Genomic DNA, 19,759 nt, shown 5'->3' with positions numbered 1-19,759 from the left:
GAGGTTTGGCTGAAGTGCACTTGAGCAAGGCCCCTAACCCCCAACTGGGCGGCTGTAGCATAGCTGCCCACTGCTCTGTGTGTGTGTGTTCACTGCTTCAGATAAGCAGGGCTGCATCATTGCACCAACCCTCTTCTCCATCTTCATCGCCACCATCCTCTACCTCACCAGCCAAAACCTACCTGAGGGTCTCAAGTTCATATACAGGACAGACAGCGGGCTCTTCAACATCAACAGGTTCAGGGCAAAAAGCAAGGTGCTCACATCTTCCATCATGGAGCTCCAATATGCTGACGATAACGCCCTAGTGGCTCTTTCTGAAGCGGACCTCCAAAGCATCATGGACGCCTTTGCCAGAGCCTACCAACTCCTGGGACTTGATATTAATATCAGGAAAACTCAGATACTGTACCAACCAGCCCCTGACACGCCCTCCAAGGCCCCAGCAATCCATGTGGACAACAACACCCTGGAAAATGTGGACCGATTCATGTATCTTGGCAGTCTTCTATACACAAGAGCTGACATTGATGCAGAAATCCACCACCACATAGGGTGTGCCAGTGCAGCTTTTGCTAGGCTGAGAGACAGGGTCTTTGACAATCGCGAAATCCTGACTGATGCTGCGTTCCTGTGCTATGGGAAGATGATATTTTCCAGTTGGGAAGTGGTATTTACCAGTGTGTTGTGTTCACATGCTTTTGTTATTGTTGACAAATTAAAGATGGTGGACCAGATTCAGAATCAGGCCTGTTATTTGGCTAAAACAATTATAGATTGCCTTCTAACATATTATATTACACTTGTTAATGACGCAACATTGCATAGACACCAAAAACTACCCACTAGTACTAGTAAAAAAAACTTTAGTAGCGTACCGCTCGCTGCCATGTTGAAAAGGTTAAAGTTCATCTCATCTCAGCAACTCGTGTATCAAAATTTTCTACGAGTTGCCCAGTGGAAAATACCACAAGAGGGGGTGTTCATGTGTGCTTTCCATGTCGGCGTTTGGTATTTACCATAATTCCCATAGCACATGAACGCAGCATGAAACCAAACTCCTGGCCTATCAAGCCGTCATTCTTCCCACCCTGCTCTATGGAGCTGATAGCTGGACTACCTACAGTAGACATCTGAAAGCCCTGGAGCAGTATCACCAGCGATGCCTATGCAAGATTCTCAGGATCAGCTGGGAAGATAGACGGACTAATATCAGTGTCTTAAAGGAAGCCAACATCGCCAGCATCACCTCAACTATCGCTAGGCACCAGCTACGATGGACAGGTCATGTAGTACGCATGCCCAACTACCGCCTTCCAAAACAAAGTCTGTATGGCCAACTAAAGGAAGGAAAGCATACCCAAGGAGGGCAGAAGAAACGGTACAAAGACATGATCAAAGTACACCTCAGAAAGTGTCACTTCAATCTCAATAACTGGGAGGAGGCTGCCCTCAAAAGAGATGAGTGGAGAAGGATGGTCCATGAGGGTACAGCACACCTAGAACAGGACCTCCACCGTGCCGCAGAAACTAAAAGGCAACTGAGGAAGGAGAGAACCACCACCAAAACGGCTCCTTAAACCCAAACCACCACCTCCAGGACAACAATCTGCATATGCCCCCACTGCAACAGAGACTGTGGATTGAGGATTGGCCTCAACCGCTAGTCTGGCTAACGCGACTTCAAAGCTCTGCGAGCATTTGGTCTGGCAAAGATATTAAGCCCAACCGTTTCCCAAAGTGCGTGGTTGACCCACCTCCCTGAAATGCCTCAGTTTGCTACTGGTCGAAGCCAGAAAAGGCTGTGACGAAGCTTAAACCAATCACATCACTCTTTCCTCTGACGTATGTGATGCGACGGGGCTAACTGGTAGATTAAACTCTTACCGAAGCCGGTCGGGAGCAAGGCGAAAACGTCCTTCCTTTCAATAAATACCTCCAGGGCTGCTCTTTGCTCCGTTTTCAATGAGAACTTGCTCCATGTTCGTAATGTTTCTAGTGAATGAAGCGCTTCCGGCATAGATTCTGTAAACAATCTATGGCTTCCGGTCGCAGTTCTACTACATCAGTGCCTTGAACACACCTCTACCCAGGGCCGTTGGAGATGCTCAAAGTTGATTGGCTCCCGATTTTTCAGGAGCTTGGAAGAGCTGTAGATAGCTTGCCTTGCCAGACTAAAGGCCAATTTATGCTGATAACCCAGTCCTCGCAGATGGTGTCGCAGATGGCGTCTGCATAGCTCCCTCACCTTCACAGACAAGAGGGCTCTGATTGGTCCACTCTACATCCGCTGTACACGCACTTCCGCTTCCCTACTTTCCCGGTTTGTTTTGTTTTCACGACCGGCATTTTTAAAAACACGAGCGAAGACGGAGCAGCACGAAGAGCGGTTGATCGAGGAAGTGAGGAAGTACGGACATCTATACGACTCCAGTTCTAGTCATTACAAGTAACCGGAGGATAAACACTCCACTAACCACACCCACCAACTATGCCTAGCGATTTCGCGACTTCGCGCCCCCTTGCGTTGTGGCGGTGAATAACATCGCGCACGCCTATTACTCCCCGCTCAACGATAAATTACAACTGTCTGCGAAAAGCTATCTGCGAAAGCCTTGTCGCAAGAGCATGCAGAGGCCCTAAGCTCGCAACAGGCCCTCGTGTTGCGTCACACTTAGGATGGGTGGGCCCAGGCTACTCAACCGCCACCTGACGACCCACAAGTGACCAGACCCACCGTCAGGAGGACAATCATACTCGTTACGCGTGATCTCCGATGATGATGACTGCTTCAGATGAATAAAATGCAGAGAAGGAATTGTACACGTGACACATAAAGGCTGCTTCTCCTTCATATAGCTGATCAGTGTGTGTATATTTTGGATTGAACTGAAATCCAAAACTCTTTTTTTTTCTCTGTCGGTTTTTTGTCCGATTTATTTTCTTTATTTCTTTTTAACACGCAGAAAACTGAAACGTCGAGTGCTAAATAAACGATCAAAGGCAAAACTTATTCCAGTATTAAACTCGGAATTTGTTTCCTCCTTTGACCTTTATTCGAGTCTCTCTGATTGGCTGCCTGGAATGTCACGTGCCCTGTACCAGCCAATCAGCTGCGCGATCCGTCCTGCGTTGCCAGGTGAAGAACGGAGTCAACAGGAAGTGAAAAATGATTCAGAAAGTTTTGTGGGCGGTCATGTCGGATGTTATAGAACACGGAGAAACTCAGGGTGAGTGTTTATTTTTTGTAAAATCTCTCATGTTTAACAGCTGGGGAATAAACCTCTGCATGAGGGACGCTGTTAAAGCCGGGAGGGTGTGGGGTCGAGTTTCCTTTCGTTTCTGTCAGGAGGAAAGACTGTGGGATTGTAAACATGCTGTAAACCAGACTCGGGCCAAATTAGCTGATTTCTGCTTAACGCTGGGTCATTCCATGTCAATTCACACAGCCTGCCCAGTGACACCTCTTACCATATCAATTAATTTTCCCCACATGAGGGCCCTTTCCCCTTTTCTTGAAAAAAAAAAAAACCCTGATGAGTCTAGGTTTAACTTCCAGATCGGATGTCAGAACAAATGTAGTAAAGCAACCAGGATGTTTTTCTTGGGATCATCCCCTTGTTTGCATCTTTCCCTTTCCTGTTTGAAAGATGCATTTAACTATTAAGTGTACAGTGGTCAGAGTTTGGTTGGATACAGGGAAAGGGTCAAATGTAAAAAAAAAAAAAAAACCAGCATCGTGAAACAGCCGGGAAAGGGTTTATCCCTTGTAATTGTCAATATAACTAATGGGGTATTGGGTATAAATAATCTTCCCATAGATTAAAATCACTATATGGGTGTGCTTTTACTACCTTAAACATGAACAGGCAGTCAAAACAACAGTTGACCTACCTTCTGGACTTTTCAGAAAATATGCAAAAATAGTACCATAGTTTACATTGAAGGAGTTGGATAATCAAAGTTTTTATTGGCTTAAAAGTTTGATAAAAGGTGTCTGTTGATAGGGTTAAAGGTTCATTCCAGTCATCATGTGCCCACATGGCCAACTAATGGCCTGAAGTAGGGCGTACCAAACGGTAATTTTGTCCCGAAGCCATATTTGGGGCCCTCCTGTACCCCCACCAAACCTCTGAGTGCCCTGAAACTCTCTAAGTACACGGTAGAGTTCCCAAATATGATGATAAATCAGTTGAAACCCCATCAACATAAAAACTTTCCAAGATATGGACCCCCAAAATGTCAAAAAAATTGTCATTAAAAAAAATCCACTTTTAAGGGGTTAAAATCTATAAAGTTAGTAAACCTGTGCTATTTTTAGGTGCAGAATCTGATAGACAGGTCCAGAATACATATGGCCCTTTTCCACTACCTTTTATCAGCTCGCTTCAGCCCGACACGGCTCGCGTTTCGACTACCAAAGAACAGCATGACTCAGCTCGCTTCAGCCCTGCTTACCCTCTAAAACTCGCATGGTTTTGGAGTGGGGCTGAAGCGAGCCAAAGCGAGCCGAGTGAGGCTGGGGGCGTGAGCAGACACTCCCCTGTGCACTGATTGGCGAGGAGGAGTGTCCTCACACGCCCACACACGCCCCGCGAGCGCGCTGGGATCTGTAAACACCGTAAACCCGGAAGAAGAATAATTACGAATTACGAGAATTTCTGAAGCCTTATGCGCCTCGCCTAATCTATACGCTCTTGCCAGTATCTGTTGGCGTTGTCAGTAACAACAAGCCACAGAACCAAGACCAGCAACACTAACGACTCCATGTCCTCCATGTTTATTGTTTACTATCCGGGTCGTGAGACTACCGCTTAAAAGCTCACTGATGTCACTGTTTGCGCTGCTTAACGACATCACGTGACGTCCACCCACTTTCGCTAACTCCACCCAATGTGTCCACCCACTTCCGTTCAGCACGGTTGTAGTCGAAATGCAACTCCAACAGCCCCGCTCAGCTCGACTCAGCACGGCACGGCTCAGCCGTGTTTGTAGTGGAAAAGCGGCAATAGATATAGCAATTTACAGGTCTATATCCCTCTTAGAACAAAAAATATGGGCCTCCAAAAATGCTTGCAAATTAAGTGCGCGATTCCTGGACCCCAAAAGTGGGCGTGGCACCCAAACTTTGAAGGGCCATAACTCAAAAAACGTTCCAGCTAGGAAGCTAAAATTTTGGATTTTTTCATTTGACATCATAAGGCACTAAGAAAATAAAAATAAGGAGTCATGCAAATGAGTGTGTTTGAATTAATCATACATAAATTTGCATACTGAATCAAACCAAAGATCTAGGGGAGTTTGTAAATATTATATATTGCACATGGATAGCACAAGAAAGTCAAACACTTCTGGCAGAAAATATTTTAATCTCTTTATTCAAGAAAGCACTACAGGCAGTTTATAAAACTGTTTTATAAAAGCTTTCAGTATTCAGCCTTGCATAAGGGTTGTTTTACAATCAGGGTACAAAGTTTGTGTCGCAGGGGTCCAAAATTCAAATTGGTTCAAACTGGTTCTTGTACCAGTTTTTAAGTGAAGGACAAGTTAAAGAACAGATAGGCATGTGTAATAGTTTGTATTATAACAAGATTAAGTGTAGCTTTAAGCAGGGCTGGGAGAAACAAATGAAGTGATTCTCGGAGAGGACTTTTTTTTTTTTTTTGACAATTCAGAATCCACTACTTCCATAGTGCTTTTAAATATAAGGCTGTAAGCTTTGTGTTAGTTGTCTCTAATATTTATGTCCCAATATCTTGACCACATTTTAGGATGAAAATAATCATTTTAGATATGTATGTATTTTTTTTTTTTTAATTGAAAAATTAGCTGTCTCAGAGAGGACATTTGTTTGACACAATTACATACTAATTTGATCAAAATAGTCTGAAAACTTACTGGCATTCAACATTAAAACTTAACTATGTTTCCAATGATATGGAACCAAATATTTGTTTTATGGTATAAAGAATGATTTAAAGGGCGGCACGGTGGTGTAGTGGTTAACGCTGTCGCCTCACAGCAAGAAGGTCCGGGTTCGAGCCCCGTGGCCGGCGAGGGCCTTTCTGTGCAGGGTTTGCATGTTCTCCCCGTGTCCGTGTGGGTTTCCTCCGGGTGCTCCGGTTTCCCCCACAGTCCAAAGACATGCAGGTTAGGTTAACTGGTGACTCTAAATTGACCGTAGGTGTGAATGTGAGTGTGAATGGTTGTCTGTGTCTATGTGTCAGCCCTGTGATGACCTGGCGACTTGTCCAGGGTGTACCCCGCCTTTCACCCGTAGTCAGCTGGGATAGGCTCCAGCTTGCCTGCGACCCTGTAGAACAGGATAAAGCGGCTAGAGATAATGAGATGAGAATGATTTAAGTGCATCCCTTTGGGCGCTACCTGTGGTCAAAAAAGCACTTTTTCTAAATGACACGAGTAATTTTGCTAAATATGACATGTATTGCCATACATTCACCAAAAATAACGTTAAGGGTTGTTTTACAATCAGGGTACGCGAGCTAAAAATCACATTTAACACTTATTATCTTCAATATCAAAAGGCATGACTAAATAAACTTGGTTGTTTATTGTAGCCCTGTGATAGCTCTATTTACCATGCAAAAAAAATTGGTGATGACGTTATTTTTGGTGAATGTATGGCAATATATGTCATATTTAGCAAAATTACTCGTGTCGTTTAGAAAAAGTGCTTTTTTGACCACAGGTAGCTCCAAAAGGGATGCACTTACATCATTCTTTATACCATAAAACACATATTTGGTTCCATATCATTGGAAACATAGTTAAGTTTTAATGTTGAATGCCAGTAAGTTTTCAGACTATTTTGATCAAATTAGTATGGAATTGTGTCAAAAAAATGTCCTCTCCGAGACAGCTAATTTTTCAATATAAAAAAACATATCTAAAATGATTATTTTTATCCTAAAATGTGGTCAAGATATTGGGACATAAATATTAGAGACGACTAACACAAAGCTTACAGCCTTATATTTAAAAGCACTATGGAAGTAGTGGATTCTGAATTGTCAAAAAAAAAAATGTCCTGTCCGAGAATCACTTCATTTGTTTCTCCCAGCCCTGCTTAAAGCTACACTTAATCTTCTTTATCTTATAGCAGATTACACAAAACTACCATACACACACGTCAAAAAATTACCTGAAATCTGTTCTTTAACTTGTCCTTCACTTAAAAACTGGTACAAGAACCAGTTTGAATCAATTTGAATTTTGGACCCCTGTACCCTGACTGTAAAACAACCCTTATCACCAAATAATTTTTTTTGCATGATAAATAGAGCTATCACAGGGCTACAATAAACAACCAAGTTTATTTAGTCAAGCCTTTTGATATTGAAGATAATAAGTGTTACATGTGATTTTTAGCTTGCGTACCCTGATTGTAAAACAACCCTTAAATCCAATGTTTTTGGGACGTCCCTCTGGAATACGTTTCTCATTAGGGATGGGTGTGAACATGGGACAGGTGAATCTGCGTTTGGAAACTGAGATTTTTGGTTCTGAACTGATTTTGAGGGAAATAAAACCTCACAGTGGTGGTGGAATGTGTGTTCACTCTCGCTGGTGCTCTAGTTAGCGTGATCTATATTGCAGGTTTATAAACCACAAAGGAAGTGGACCTGAATGTCATACTGACACGAGCACCAAGAAAACGAGCTCTTCAGCGATGGTATATGACATGAATGTTAGGGGAGGTTACTTTGGCGAAACAAGAAAGAATAAGATTTTGGAAAAAGTTCAGGCCTCCTTCCTTCCAAAGCCACTCCTCCAAAACACATGAACGCGCACTGCGTGACTACTGCTGAGGACGAGTTCATGAGAGAGCGAGAGAGCATGTGCGTGAGCATTGGTGGCAGGAATGTAAGGTGATGTCATGCCATATCCAGCTATCTCATGTCTCATTTACATAAAACAACACATCTAACATTATCATAATGACTGTAAACAGTGACGATCGTGGGTATTGTTAGTCCTCACAGCTGTCGACTAGCTTGCTAGCCTTTGCAGTATGTCTGCCTAGTATTGTGGAGGACTCTGGTCATACACGATGAATTCACGGGTAGAGTGTGCACAGGTCGACAGGCAGGTAAAGCATCATCGTTTCAGGCTTTTTACAGCCCTGCGACCACCACAGCAGCACGGTGGTGTAGTGGTTAGCGCTGTCACCTCACAGCAAGAAGGTCCTGGGTTCGAGCCCCGGGGCCGGCGAGGGCCTTTCTGTGTGGAGTTTGCATGTTCTCCCCGTGTCCGCGTGGGTTTCCTCTGGGTGCTCCGGTTTCCCCCACAGTCCAAAGACATGCAGGTTAGGTTAATATGGGACGGCCTTGGGCTGAGATGCCCTTGAGTGAGGCACTGAACCCCCAACTGCTCCCCGGGCGCTGTTATTAGCATGGCTGTCCACTGCTCTGGGTGTGTGTGCTCATTGCTCACACGTGTGTTCACTGCTTCAGATGGGTTAAATGTGGAGAGGAAATTTCACAAGTGTGTGATGAATAAAGTCTTTCTGTCTGTCTTTCTGTCTGTCTTTCTGTCTGTCTTTCTGTCTGTCTTTCTTTCTTTCTTTCTTTCTTTCTTTCTTTCTTTCTTTCTTTCTTTCTTTCTATTCTGTGTATTTGATTTATACATTGCTTCCAGGACATAAATGAAATTTTTCAAAAAATACAACCAAAAGATCCTTCAAAAAATTTACCTACCCTAGCTTGAAGTGATTTGGAAGTGGGCGGAGCTTCTTCAGAGCTGTTAAGCCTCAGGTTATGTGGTGGAGGAAAACAGTGACGCAAACAGCAAACGGCTTTTGTTTAAAACTAAAAGAGCTGAAAGGATTGTGTTTGGTTACAGAAGCTGAGGGTCGGATCAGATTTAGGTGTAGGATAGTGTTAATTAGCTACATTAATACGTTCTCACAAGGATAGTAAGGCAAGTGTGTGTGTGGTGTTAGAGAGGTTGTCCTCACACACAGTCTAACAGCAGTAAGTCCAGGTGACACTAATGATTTCTGATAACCGTGGCTCGTTCCTGCGCAGGTTCTCGGGTTGCCATGGTGAGCGTTTCCAGCAGAGCAGCATGACGACCTCTGTGTGTCCTGATGAGGTGAATGCCGCAGAAGACCTGGAGTCATTTGAGTTCCTGTCGTACCCTGGACCTTCAGAATACACACGCTGCTCCGAGACGGTGAAGGACAAAACCAGGCTGAGGAGCAGACTGGTGTCAGCGTGGAACAATGTGAAATACAGAGGTGTGTGTGTGCATGTGAAACTGCACTATGGTTTAAACACGAGACGGGAGTGTAGTGGTGTGTGTGTGTGTGTGTGTGTTATACTGAACTCTGTGTGTTTCAGGCTGGAATCTGAAAGCTAAACCTCGTCTGAGTAAAAACTCTCCTGTGTGTATGTTGGGTCACACATACAACCTGAACCATGAAGGTGTGTATTACACACACACACACACACACACACACACACACACACACACACACACACACAGACAGGCAGACAGCACCTTTGACAAGTGTGTGCGCAGGTGAGAGGCAGCTGTTCCGCTGTGCGTTCTCGTCTCTGTTCTGGATGACGTACAGGAGAGGTTTCTCCTCGCTGCAGGGAACGTCTCTGACCTCAGACAGTGGGTGGGGCTGCACCGTGCGCTCGGCCCAGATGCTGCTCGCACAGGCATTAGTGCGACACACGTTACCTGCAGGTATATATACACACACACACTCTCTCTCTCTCTCACGCTCACTCGCTCACTCACTCGCTCACTCGCTCGCTCGCTCGCTCACTCACTCACTCACTCACTCCCTCCCTCCCTCCCTCCTGCTTCAGGCTGGACGTGGACTGGAGCTCATCATCAGACCAGAGACGACTTGGAGCTCGGATCCTCTCGGCCGCTTGGGCTGGGATTGGGGCGGAGCCGGAGGGTGGAGCAGAGGAGGCGGAGCGAGGGTGCCATACTGGAGGTGGATGAGGATGGGCAGGAGAGCAGACACCGACGTCTGGTGGCGTGGTTTGGAGACACGCCATCCGCTCCTTTCAGCCTGCATCAGCTGGTGGGGGCGGGGCAGTCGTCAGGGCAACGGGCAGGTGACTGGTACGGCCCCTCTGTCGCCGCACACATGCTGCGGTAAGACACTGGCAAGAGCAATGAGCAGCGTTCTTTACTCTTCTGGAAAGCTGTTATTTTCACGTGTGTGTGTGTTTGTAGTAAAGCAGTCGCGGCATCTGAACTGCGTGACCTGGCTGTGTACGTCGCGCAGGACTGCACTGGTGAGTTTAAATAAAATAAAAAATCTTGACACTGCTCGCTTCTTCAGAAAACAAATAACATTTTTTTCTGACATATATAAAGTTGCATAAAGCCAGCTAGTAGTGATTTTAAAGAAAAAACAAACACAAACCTTTTGTACCGCTGCACTGTTGAGTTCTGGATCCTGATTGGTCAGAAGGTGTTGATTAATTTTTCATAACAGCAGCACGGACACTCGTTCTCATCTCTCAAGTTATTGTTTCCATAGTAACCGCTCATTCACAGCGACTCGTACAGCAGAAAACAGGAACACCACTCAGTCACTCCGCTCACATCGATGATTACGTTCCTGTAACTGCACAGCACCTGGTGTTTTATTCTTTAAAGGTTCTGACTGCAAAGTTGAATTCTGGGTAAAATGTTCTCTCTCTATTGCTGTTGGAGTTTCGAGATGTTTTGCTGACACACACCCACACCATGTATCCTGTGTGTAAATGTTTTGCTGAGATAAAAAGCATCCCGCGTTTTACGATTCTGGAGATCGCCGAAGAAAATGAGCAACAATATCACGTGACCACCGTGGTGCGTGTCTGAACCAAACTACTTTTAACCAAAACAAGTCAAACATGGCGGACTCGGCTCAGAAAAGAAAAGGAAAGCCTGCCGAGTGAGTGCAACTGCCAGACAGAGCAAGGTTATTTTAACGTGTCATTTTTCTGGACAGATAACTAAATCATTCTAGCTAGCGCTTAGCTATCTTAGCCTTAGAGTGCATGGGTTCGACTCCACGGTAGCGAGGATGGAGTTATTACACACCTAATGTTTTGATCTTACAGAGAAAGAAACAAGAACACAAAAGCAGTCTCAGAGAAAATATATAAGTATTCGTTATTTTTTTTTGTTTGTTTCACGGATCTATTCGCGAACGTCGACCACAAATTACATCCCTGCGACTCGGAACTCTCCGAGGTCGATGCAGAGTCACGATGTTTTCTTGGTGGCGTCACCATCTTGGTGTGATGCAGTTCCATAGTTATGCTAATTAGTCCAAGCTCCTTGCGTTCGGCCGTTTCCTGTTTCCGTAGGGCCGTACTGTTTACCTCAAGAGGGAGGAGAACAGTCCCAAAACGGAGAAAAGCGACTCTCAGGACATCAGAGTGATCACATCCCATTCGTCCGCATTATATTCTTGCGAGACAGAGGAAAATACCATGCACAATTTTTTATTTTATTCATTCATTCATTATCTCTAGCCACTTTATCCTTCTACAGGGTCGCAGGCAAGCTGGAGCCTATCCCAGCTGACTACGGGCGAAAGGCGGGGTACACCCTGGACAAGTCGCCAGGTCATCACAGGGCTGACACATAGACACAGACAACCATTCACACTCACATTCACACCTACGGTCAATTTAGAGTCACCAGTTAACCTAACCTGCATGTCTTTGGACTGTGGGGGAAACCGGAGCACCCGGAGGAAACCCACACGGACACGGGGAGAACATGCAAACTCCACACAGAGAGGCCTTCGCCGGCCCCGGGGCTCGAACCCAGGGGCTCGAACCCAGGACCTTCTTGCTGTGAGGCGACAGTGCTAACCACTACACCACTGTGCCGCCCATTTTTATTTCATTTTTTTTTATTTTATTTTTTTTTAAATTTCAGATGACTTTGCAGTCAGCACTTTTTAAATAATCAGTAGAGTTCATGTGTGTGATGACTGCTGTGGGCCAGTAATGAAATGTTAACTGTGTGTGTAGTGTATGTGAGGGATGTGATCAGACTGTGTGGAGAATGTCCGCGTGAGCTCCCAGTGAGATTTCGCCCTGTTATTATCCTGGTGCCTGTGAGACTTGGCGGGGAGACACTCAACCCCGCGTACATCCCGTATGTGAAGGTATGGACACACACACGTGCGCTCACTCGTGCTCACGCTCACACACTCGCACGCTGTTGCTGATGTTTTCTTTGCTCTATCCTTTAGAGACTGCTTCAGCTGAAGTGCTGTGTGGGAATAATCGGAGGAAAGCCGAAGCACTCGCTGTATTTCGTCGGGTTTCAGGGTGAGTGAGACCTCCCATGTGTCTGATTTTGGGACGGATCTTTTCAGGTTTGACGGACACGTGACGATCAGGACTCCAGTGCTGAGTGACAGTAATGCTGTGTTCACATATATACCGGTACGATAGTGGTAGAACTGTATCGATACAAAGTATACCGGTACAGTTTAGCGCATCTGTCCACACTAGCGAGAAATGTTTGCGGTTTTCTTTCACGGTAGTTGAAATGCGCGTGCGCGAAATGTTTCCCTGGTTACCGAGTAACTTCCTTCCGAGAATATGGCGGATGAAACGTGTGTGTGCTTTTTGTTGTCAATGTACAGTCTGTATTTCTGGTGGTCATTTATTCAGTCGAATCGTATAAAACGCGAGTTTTGAGCCATTTTACAGCTGGAAAGCACATGCGTATTGTATTGTATGAATAACCCGGAAGACGTAGGAATGGTTCATTGCGCATGCGCATTATATTTGTATCGATACAGAACCGCTTCATCTGTCCACACTACAGCGAAGCGCTACAGTACCGATACTGTACCGGTACGAAACCCATACATTTGTGGGTTTCGTACCAATACAGTTATACCGCTACAGTACCTGTATAGTTGCTGGTGTGGACAGGTGTTGCGCTATGAAAGTAGTATTGAATCGGTACAAAATCCCTAGTGTGGACAGGGTATAAGATGAACAGGATGAAAAAAATGGGCTTCACCAGCAGAGGGTGCTGAAGTGAATCCTGTCCCATGTTATTGCTTCTTCAGGATTACTTTATCCCTGGAGGGAAATTCAAATTTGCTACAAAGCTCCTGAATCAGAGAAGAAGTAAACATGTCTAAAAATAGAAGATAAAATTGCTTGTTGCTTGTTTTTTTTTTCCCCCCCTCTCTAAATGGAGTTAAATTAAGGTCCGGTTTCACAATAACTATAAATAAATCAGTCCCCTGCAGTTTATGTGGTCAGTGCTCACACCAGACCGATAACGATCCTTATAGCCCAGGCCTGGGTTTATCCGTATCGGTGCCATTTTTCCAGGCCTGGACCTGCGCTGATAGAACATTTGACCAATCAGGTCATTGTTCACATGTGACGTTGTCTGAGCACGTGCTGTTTTTCCTGAACATCTTTGTACATCCTTGTTGCATCATAAAGTCACGGAATACGGATTCATGGAAAATAAAGCAATATATAATACCAAGCACAGAGCTTTTATTCACGGATATGTGATTTTCTGTGAATTATCAATAGTAAATTAATAAAGTAAACATCTAAATGCAGGTAAGAGATTTTAATTATGAACTTCGACAGTGCAAACATTTGTTTTAGACTTGTTCTTAATGTTTTATCCGTGATGCATCATCCATATGAAATCAGTAACCAATCTGTAATATACTGGAACGTCTGTGACCAATCCGTAAATTACTAGCATCCGTATTAAAATCCATAACCACTCCGTATTTTGTATCCTTTTATTACATTTCTATAATCCGTGACCTAGCTGTATTTTATCAACCACCGGAGTGTGTGCATGGGTTGTTTTGGAGTCTGAGCTGTACAGTATGACCCGGAATAATGTGCTACTACTTGGAATAAACTTCCCTGACTATTCCTAAGTTGTATGTGTTCATTTCCCAGAGTGTCAGGACCAGGCGATATTATAGTGGCCATTTATAGTTGTGGTGTTTTGGAACTAAATTCATGCCGAGGGACACTCCGAATTCTAGTTAAGGTAGTATCTCACTGGGCTGCGACTAGTTGGAGACCCAACAATTGCGATAAAATATGCGAATATCAATTTGGTGTGATTCCAAGTGAAAATTCGCATATTTTATCGCAATTGTTATGTCTCCAACTAGTCGCAGGCTGTTGCAGCCCAGTGAGATACACTCGCACTTCCTGGCTTTGTGACACCAGCGATGCATTTGCGGCTATAATTTTGAGAGAAATTTTGTCGCGCTAATTTTTTGAACATGTTCAAAATTTCAGCGACGAAGGAGCGACACTTTGCGACTCATGCGAGGAAATTGAGAAGCCCTGCGAATGTTTCAAGACACTTTTTTGAAACTCTCTCGCGAATGACGTTTGCAATTTGTTGCAAGCTGTCGCAGCCCAGTGAGATACTGGCTTTATCGGTGTTGTGGTACCAGGCCCTTACAGTTTATAGTCTGGAGCGACTTCTTATCAGGGAAAAATGGATCTTCATGATGGTCACGTGATCATAGAGAGCTGTGTGTATAATACATACATGTTTGTGTTCTCTCTCCCTCTCTATACAGAAGATCAGCTGCTGTATTTGGATCCTCATTTCTGTCGGGCTGCTGTCGATGTCCGTCAGTCCAACTTCCCCTTAGAGGTTTGGAAACGCTTCATCCCTTCCATTTTACTTCCAGTATGCACAAGAACTGAATCTGAAACTCTGTTTTTTTTTTTTTTTTTAATCCTTTTTAAAAACAGTGTATTTCAAACAGATCTGAATTGATAAGTGATCAAACGTCGTTTAAATGCTGAAATTTGAGAACTGCCTGGTGGGTGTGGCCTAATATTCTAATGCTTGATGTCAAGGTCTTTCTTACTTCCCAACCAATCAGGGAGCAAGTGTGACAAACAAAGGGCAGTGTTGGTGGAAATTATTTTTTTATTTTTTATTTTTTATCTGCAGTACTCAGAATAATAAATCTAATCTCCGGAGAAAGCGAGGCTGGTGAGTTAGCCGTTACTAGCGAGTGTTGTTATGGTTACCGTGTGTTTGCAGTCATTTCACTGTAAGACAGCGAGGAAGCTGCCATTTAACCGCATGGACCCCAGCTGCACTCTGGGTTTCTACGTGAAGAGCAGGAGGGACTTTGATATGCTCCGCTCTGACATCACCATGGTAACAGAGCGCACACACACACACACACACACACACAAAAGACAAATGTCACCTTTTCACTCCACGCACTTCGCCTAAAAAAGTGCCACTCCTGCAACTATATTTAGTTCAAAAGTCCGCTTCATACACTACCATTCAAAAGTTTGGGGTCACCCAGACAATTTTGTGTTTTCCATGAAAAGTCACACTTTTATTTACCACCATAAGTTGTAAAATGAATAGAAAATATAGTCGAGACATTTTTCTGGCCATTTTGAGCATTTAATCGACCCCACAAATGTGATGCTCCAGAAACTCAATCTGCTCAAAGGAAGGTCAGTTTTATAGCTTCTCTAAAGAGCTAAACTGTTTTCAGCTGTGCTAACATGATTGTACAAGGGTTTTCTAATCCTCCATTAGCCTTCTGAGGCAATGAGCAAACACATTGTACCATTAGAACACTGGAGTGAGAGTTGCTGGAAATGGGCCTCTATACACCTATGGAGATATTGCACCAAAAACCAGACATTTGCAGCTAGAATAGTCATTTACCACATTAGCAATGTATAGAGTGGATTTCTGATTAGTTTAAAGCGATCTTCATTGAAAAGAACAGTGCTTTTCTTTCAAAAATAAGGACATTTCAAAGTGACCCCAAACTTTTGAACGGTAGTGTATAATCATTAATTCTGCTTCAGAGCTCCTCCACAGTGGCTCAGTACTGTGAACACACGCTCATCCACACTCTCCTGGAGTCCCTTTCGGATCACTGCTTTACTCTGTTAGCTTTAGGGGATGGGGTCGACTCCGATCCTCCCTGCAGTCTCCTTCTGCTCCTTCACGCCTCCGTTTCTTCCCCCAGGCTCTGAGCTCGTCCACAGACATGTATCCCATCTTCACCTTCGTCGAGGGCAGTGGGCGGGACCAGCATGAGCAGCTGGATTTGACCTTTGACCCAGAGGTGCACGTCCCACTCAAAGACAAGGAGAGACGAAGAAGAAGTAAGGGAGGGAGCATGGACGAGTTTGTGCTGCTGTGAACACTTCCTCGGTCGTGGTAACATCTGTTCGCGGATAAGTTCCTGAAATCAGGCTGATTAGTTAAATCGAACCATGACGCCTCATTGTTAGAGAAACAGCTTTGGGAACGAAAGGTCACCAGGTTGATTCCCTGGACGAGCAGGAATGGCTGAAGTGCCTTTGAATAAGGTATCTAACCCCCTCCACTGCTCCCCAGGCTGCTCTGGGTGTGTTGTACGTCGCGCTGGATGTAAGAGTGTCTGCTAAATGCCTGTAATTTAAATGCACTTCTGATCAGGTTTGTACACGTCAATCTCTACCCCAGGGTTAAGAACCAACATTTAGATTGTAAAGTTGGCATACAGTCATCAACCAGCAACTGTTGATGAGAAACTATCAGCTAGAGACTGTTTGTTTGCTTCCTAGTGTAACAGTTATTCCACGAAATCGAGTTGTACATGTCTGTAATCCACGTACGACGAGATTGAGTGGAATAACTGTTTTATTCTATCCACATTCACTGGATTTTGAGAAACAGAGCATTTTTATTTTTTTGCAAATTCGATAAATAAAACTTTATACAAAACGTCCAACAAAATAATTTCCGCTTAGAATGTAAACAAACTGGCGAAATGACAGGAGCAATTTGTGAAAAATGCAATAATTCTTGAAAAATAAAAAAAAGATACATTCTTACCATCAAATAGTTTTATTCCATATTTTGTTGTATTTTTTGGGGGTTGGCAAACCAATTTAAAGGTGCATTACTGGGCTGGAGTGTGGAACAGGAGATATGGGAGGAAATAAGCTATCTTCTTTTAGCTTTTTCTGTTTCTTTTAAATACTTGATGATAAATTTTTGGGAGTTTTGTTTTCAAGTAGTTTTTATTTCATCCTCGGATGGTTCAGCAACATGCTCCGCCATTTTGTTTTTCTCTACTCACGGTATATGAGCTGATGTCCTAGTAGTAGAGTAGCCAATCCGAGCACTCGATTGCTCATATCCAGTGAATGTGGAGAGAATAAAAGCTTGTAGCTATCAGCTCTAAGCTTCCCATACTTGGTGAAATTCACCTCATGGCGTCAGTGTAAAAATAAAGAAGCGAACCTTTCAGACAGGGAACGTGATTTGGCTGATCAATTAAATTCAAGGTAAGTGAAAGAAACCCCCCCCCCTTTTTTTTTTTTTTTTTAAATTAAACGCGCTACACAAATAGAAATCTAAAAATGTAGCTCCTTCTTTTTAGTTAGCTGCCTTCATGTGTCTCAGAGGAAACATGCTGTAGCCATCACATGATGGGGGACAATTGGCTGGTGGGTGACCAAATTGGGAGGGAAATGGGGGTGGGGGGAGAATGTGGGAAAGAATGTGTGGGCGGAGTTTAAAACGTCTCATAAGTAAAGTATCACGATATACTTTTTTCAGTATCGTCCGTCCCTACACCACTAAAAGCTCAGCTCCTTTCGATTGTAAGTTACGAGAAGTAAAATCAAAACTGAATTCCATTACTGTATTTTTAGAAGTTGTATTTTATTTGTGTGTGTGTGTGGGGGGTGTTTTTTTTTTTTTTTGGGTTTCATGTCTGTGTCTTCTTTCTAATAATAATAGTAGTTATTATTTTATAATTTTTTTTAATGCTTAATTGTCGAGTGTATTTGTGTCACAACATATTTTTTTTATATTTACCAATAAATAATGAGGAAGGAATTATTTTTGAAGTAAAGAAAATGTGCATGATTAATGTCTATTTTTTATTTTAAAAAACAAAAAATGAAACAGTATGACCCAGACATGTAGAAGATGCGTATCATGTGTACAGTATGTGACCTGGTTTGTAATAAACAGAAGTGAAAGTTGAGTGTGAGAAATGTGTGTAAGCTGATCAGTGCATCAGTCAGGATACGGGAAGGGTCTCCTCACTCACTTAGAAGAAACCGGAGCGTCTCCAAAGCATCAGAGCACGATCTGCTGTTCTGTAACGTAGTTCGGTGACACAAAGTGTAATGGTTTTATACAGACCTGTCTGTCCTACTGTAATATACAGCAAACATTGACTGACTGTGTTTTTGCTTTAGATCAAATATTTTTCAGTCAGCCAGGAGAAGATGCAGTCTTTATTTTACCTGTGGAGCACTTCTTTAAACACTTTCTGAATACAAAACCATTATGCTGTCTTTCCCTCAGTAAAGACCCTCAATATCAGGATGTTGTAGGAAAATCATTATTATGTTCCTTGAACAGCATATCCTGATGTTTTATTCCTTTTATACAGCAGCAGTTTGCTAACAATTACAGTTTTTAATTTATGAATGAGTGAATGATGCATCATACTTTTTATCCAGTTAAAGTTATATTTTAATCTCCGTTAACAGTACGTGTTACTGATCAACGTGTGTAGGATGTATTTTATACCTCAAGATTACTGTTTAGAGCTTCAGAATGTGTTAGGATACCGTTTCTCTCGCCACAGTTATCTTTGTACCAGGCTCTGTGTTCCAAGAGTCAATCGGCATCCGTCCATCTCAAGAGATGATGGTGCAGCACTAGCATGTTCTAGAGTGGCTAAAAAGGCCAACTCTAGAGTGACAGTCACTACAACGCCTGGGAGGAAGGATATGGAAGCCTTGGGCTGCCCAGATGTCAAGACTGCCTTCTCAGTGTTGCTGGTATAACCCAAAGGAAGGGATGAACCAATACAATTTGGTATCTGCAGCTGCAGGAGTTGCCGGAATGCAATGTAATTGAGGTATTTCACCTGACGTCACAGGGTCACGTGACGCCCCGGTGTCCACCATTTTGGACGGCAAGCTAGCTAATGTCAACATCATAGTACCTAGTATGTTGCTGTAGCAACGTTTACGTTCAGTCATTTGGATGACTGTTAAAACCTTTCAGTCTCAAGTTTTTCCTTTACTGTATTTACTAGTTTACTGAGCCGGCCAGCCCCGGAGCGCTGGCTAGCCCCGGCCAGCCCTGGAGCGCACTCAGTAAACTAGTAAATACAGTAAAAGAAAAACTTATAATGGGCCATGTCTCAACAGACTAAGAAGTTATTTCAATGACATTTAATAACATTTTGTTTATCCTGAGGACCGAAAGTAAATGAAAATGTGAACAAACCTTAGCTGTCAGTGAACAATCCTGGTGGAAGCAGGTAAACGTCGTTCTCTAAGCCTGCTAACCTCAATTTTTGCAAATACCTCTCTCTCTGCTCGCCCTGTAAATGCCCTACGTCGCTGGATAGTGAAGGTGTTTTCTGCATCTCGCTCCTTTTTCTTTTATGTTTTTCGTTTGTCGCCTTCCTCGCATTCAAACTGATTCGAGCCGTGCCGTCCAAAATGGTAGCATCACATGACTTGGTCACGTGAGTGAAATACCTCAATACACTGTTCAACCACCTTAGGGGCTCCATTCCGGATTTAGTCACATTTACCCCTTAGCCTTTACTCTTCCTGATGATACCCGCAAGGCAGTAGGGGGATCACTCTTAGTCTGGCCCCTACCATTCGACCTGTTTGGCATGGGAGACCCTGCCAGGAGTGTGAAACTCCAGCCGACAAAGCTCTAGGGG

The 19,759-nt window shown here is 43.7% G+C and overlaps 1 protein-coding gene across 3 annotated transcripts; it reads left to right on the top strand.

The window, feature by feature from the left end:
- Positions 1–3,162: 3,162 nt before the first annotated feature.
- On the top strand, positions 3,163–18,046 carry LOC132870675 (cysteine protease atg4da-like). Of its 3 annotated transcripts, XM_060904439.1 has the most exons (11): positions 3,163–3,230; positions 9,048–9,259; positions 9,363–9,446; positions 9,544–9,717; positions 9,843–10,140; positions 10,222–10,283; positions 12,024–12,160; positions 12,248–12,326; positions 14,594–14,670; positions 15,070–15,189; positions 16,031–18,046. In XM_060904439.1, exons 2-11 carry the CDS (start codon positions 9,088–9,090, stop codon positions 16,205–16,207), a joined length of 1,380 nt encoding a protein of 459 aa, XP_060760422.1. In that variant the 5' UTR covers positions 3,163–3,230; positions 9,048–9,087; the 3' UTR covers positions 16,208–18,046. The 3 variants fall into 3 exon arrangements, with proteins under 3 accessions (XP_060760422.1, XP_060760423.1, XP_060760424.1); XM_060904440.1 differs by lacking the exon at positions 15,070–15,189; XM_060904441.1 differs by lacking the exons at positions 12,024–12,160; positions 12,248–12,326.
- Positions 18,047–19,759: the final 1,713 nt, after the last annotated feature.

This window comes from Neoarius graeffei, chromosome 22 (genome assembly GCF_027579695.1).
Source record: "Neoarius graeffei isolate fNeoGra1 chromosome 22, fNeoGra1.pri, whole genome shotgun sequence".
NCBI lineage: Eukaryota > Metazoa > Chordata > Actinopteri > Siluriformes > Ariidae > Neoarius > Neoarius graeffei.
This window is presented reverse-complemented; position numbering and strand designations above follow the sequence as displayed.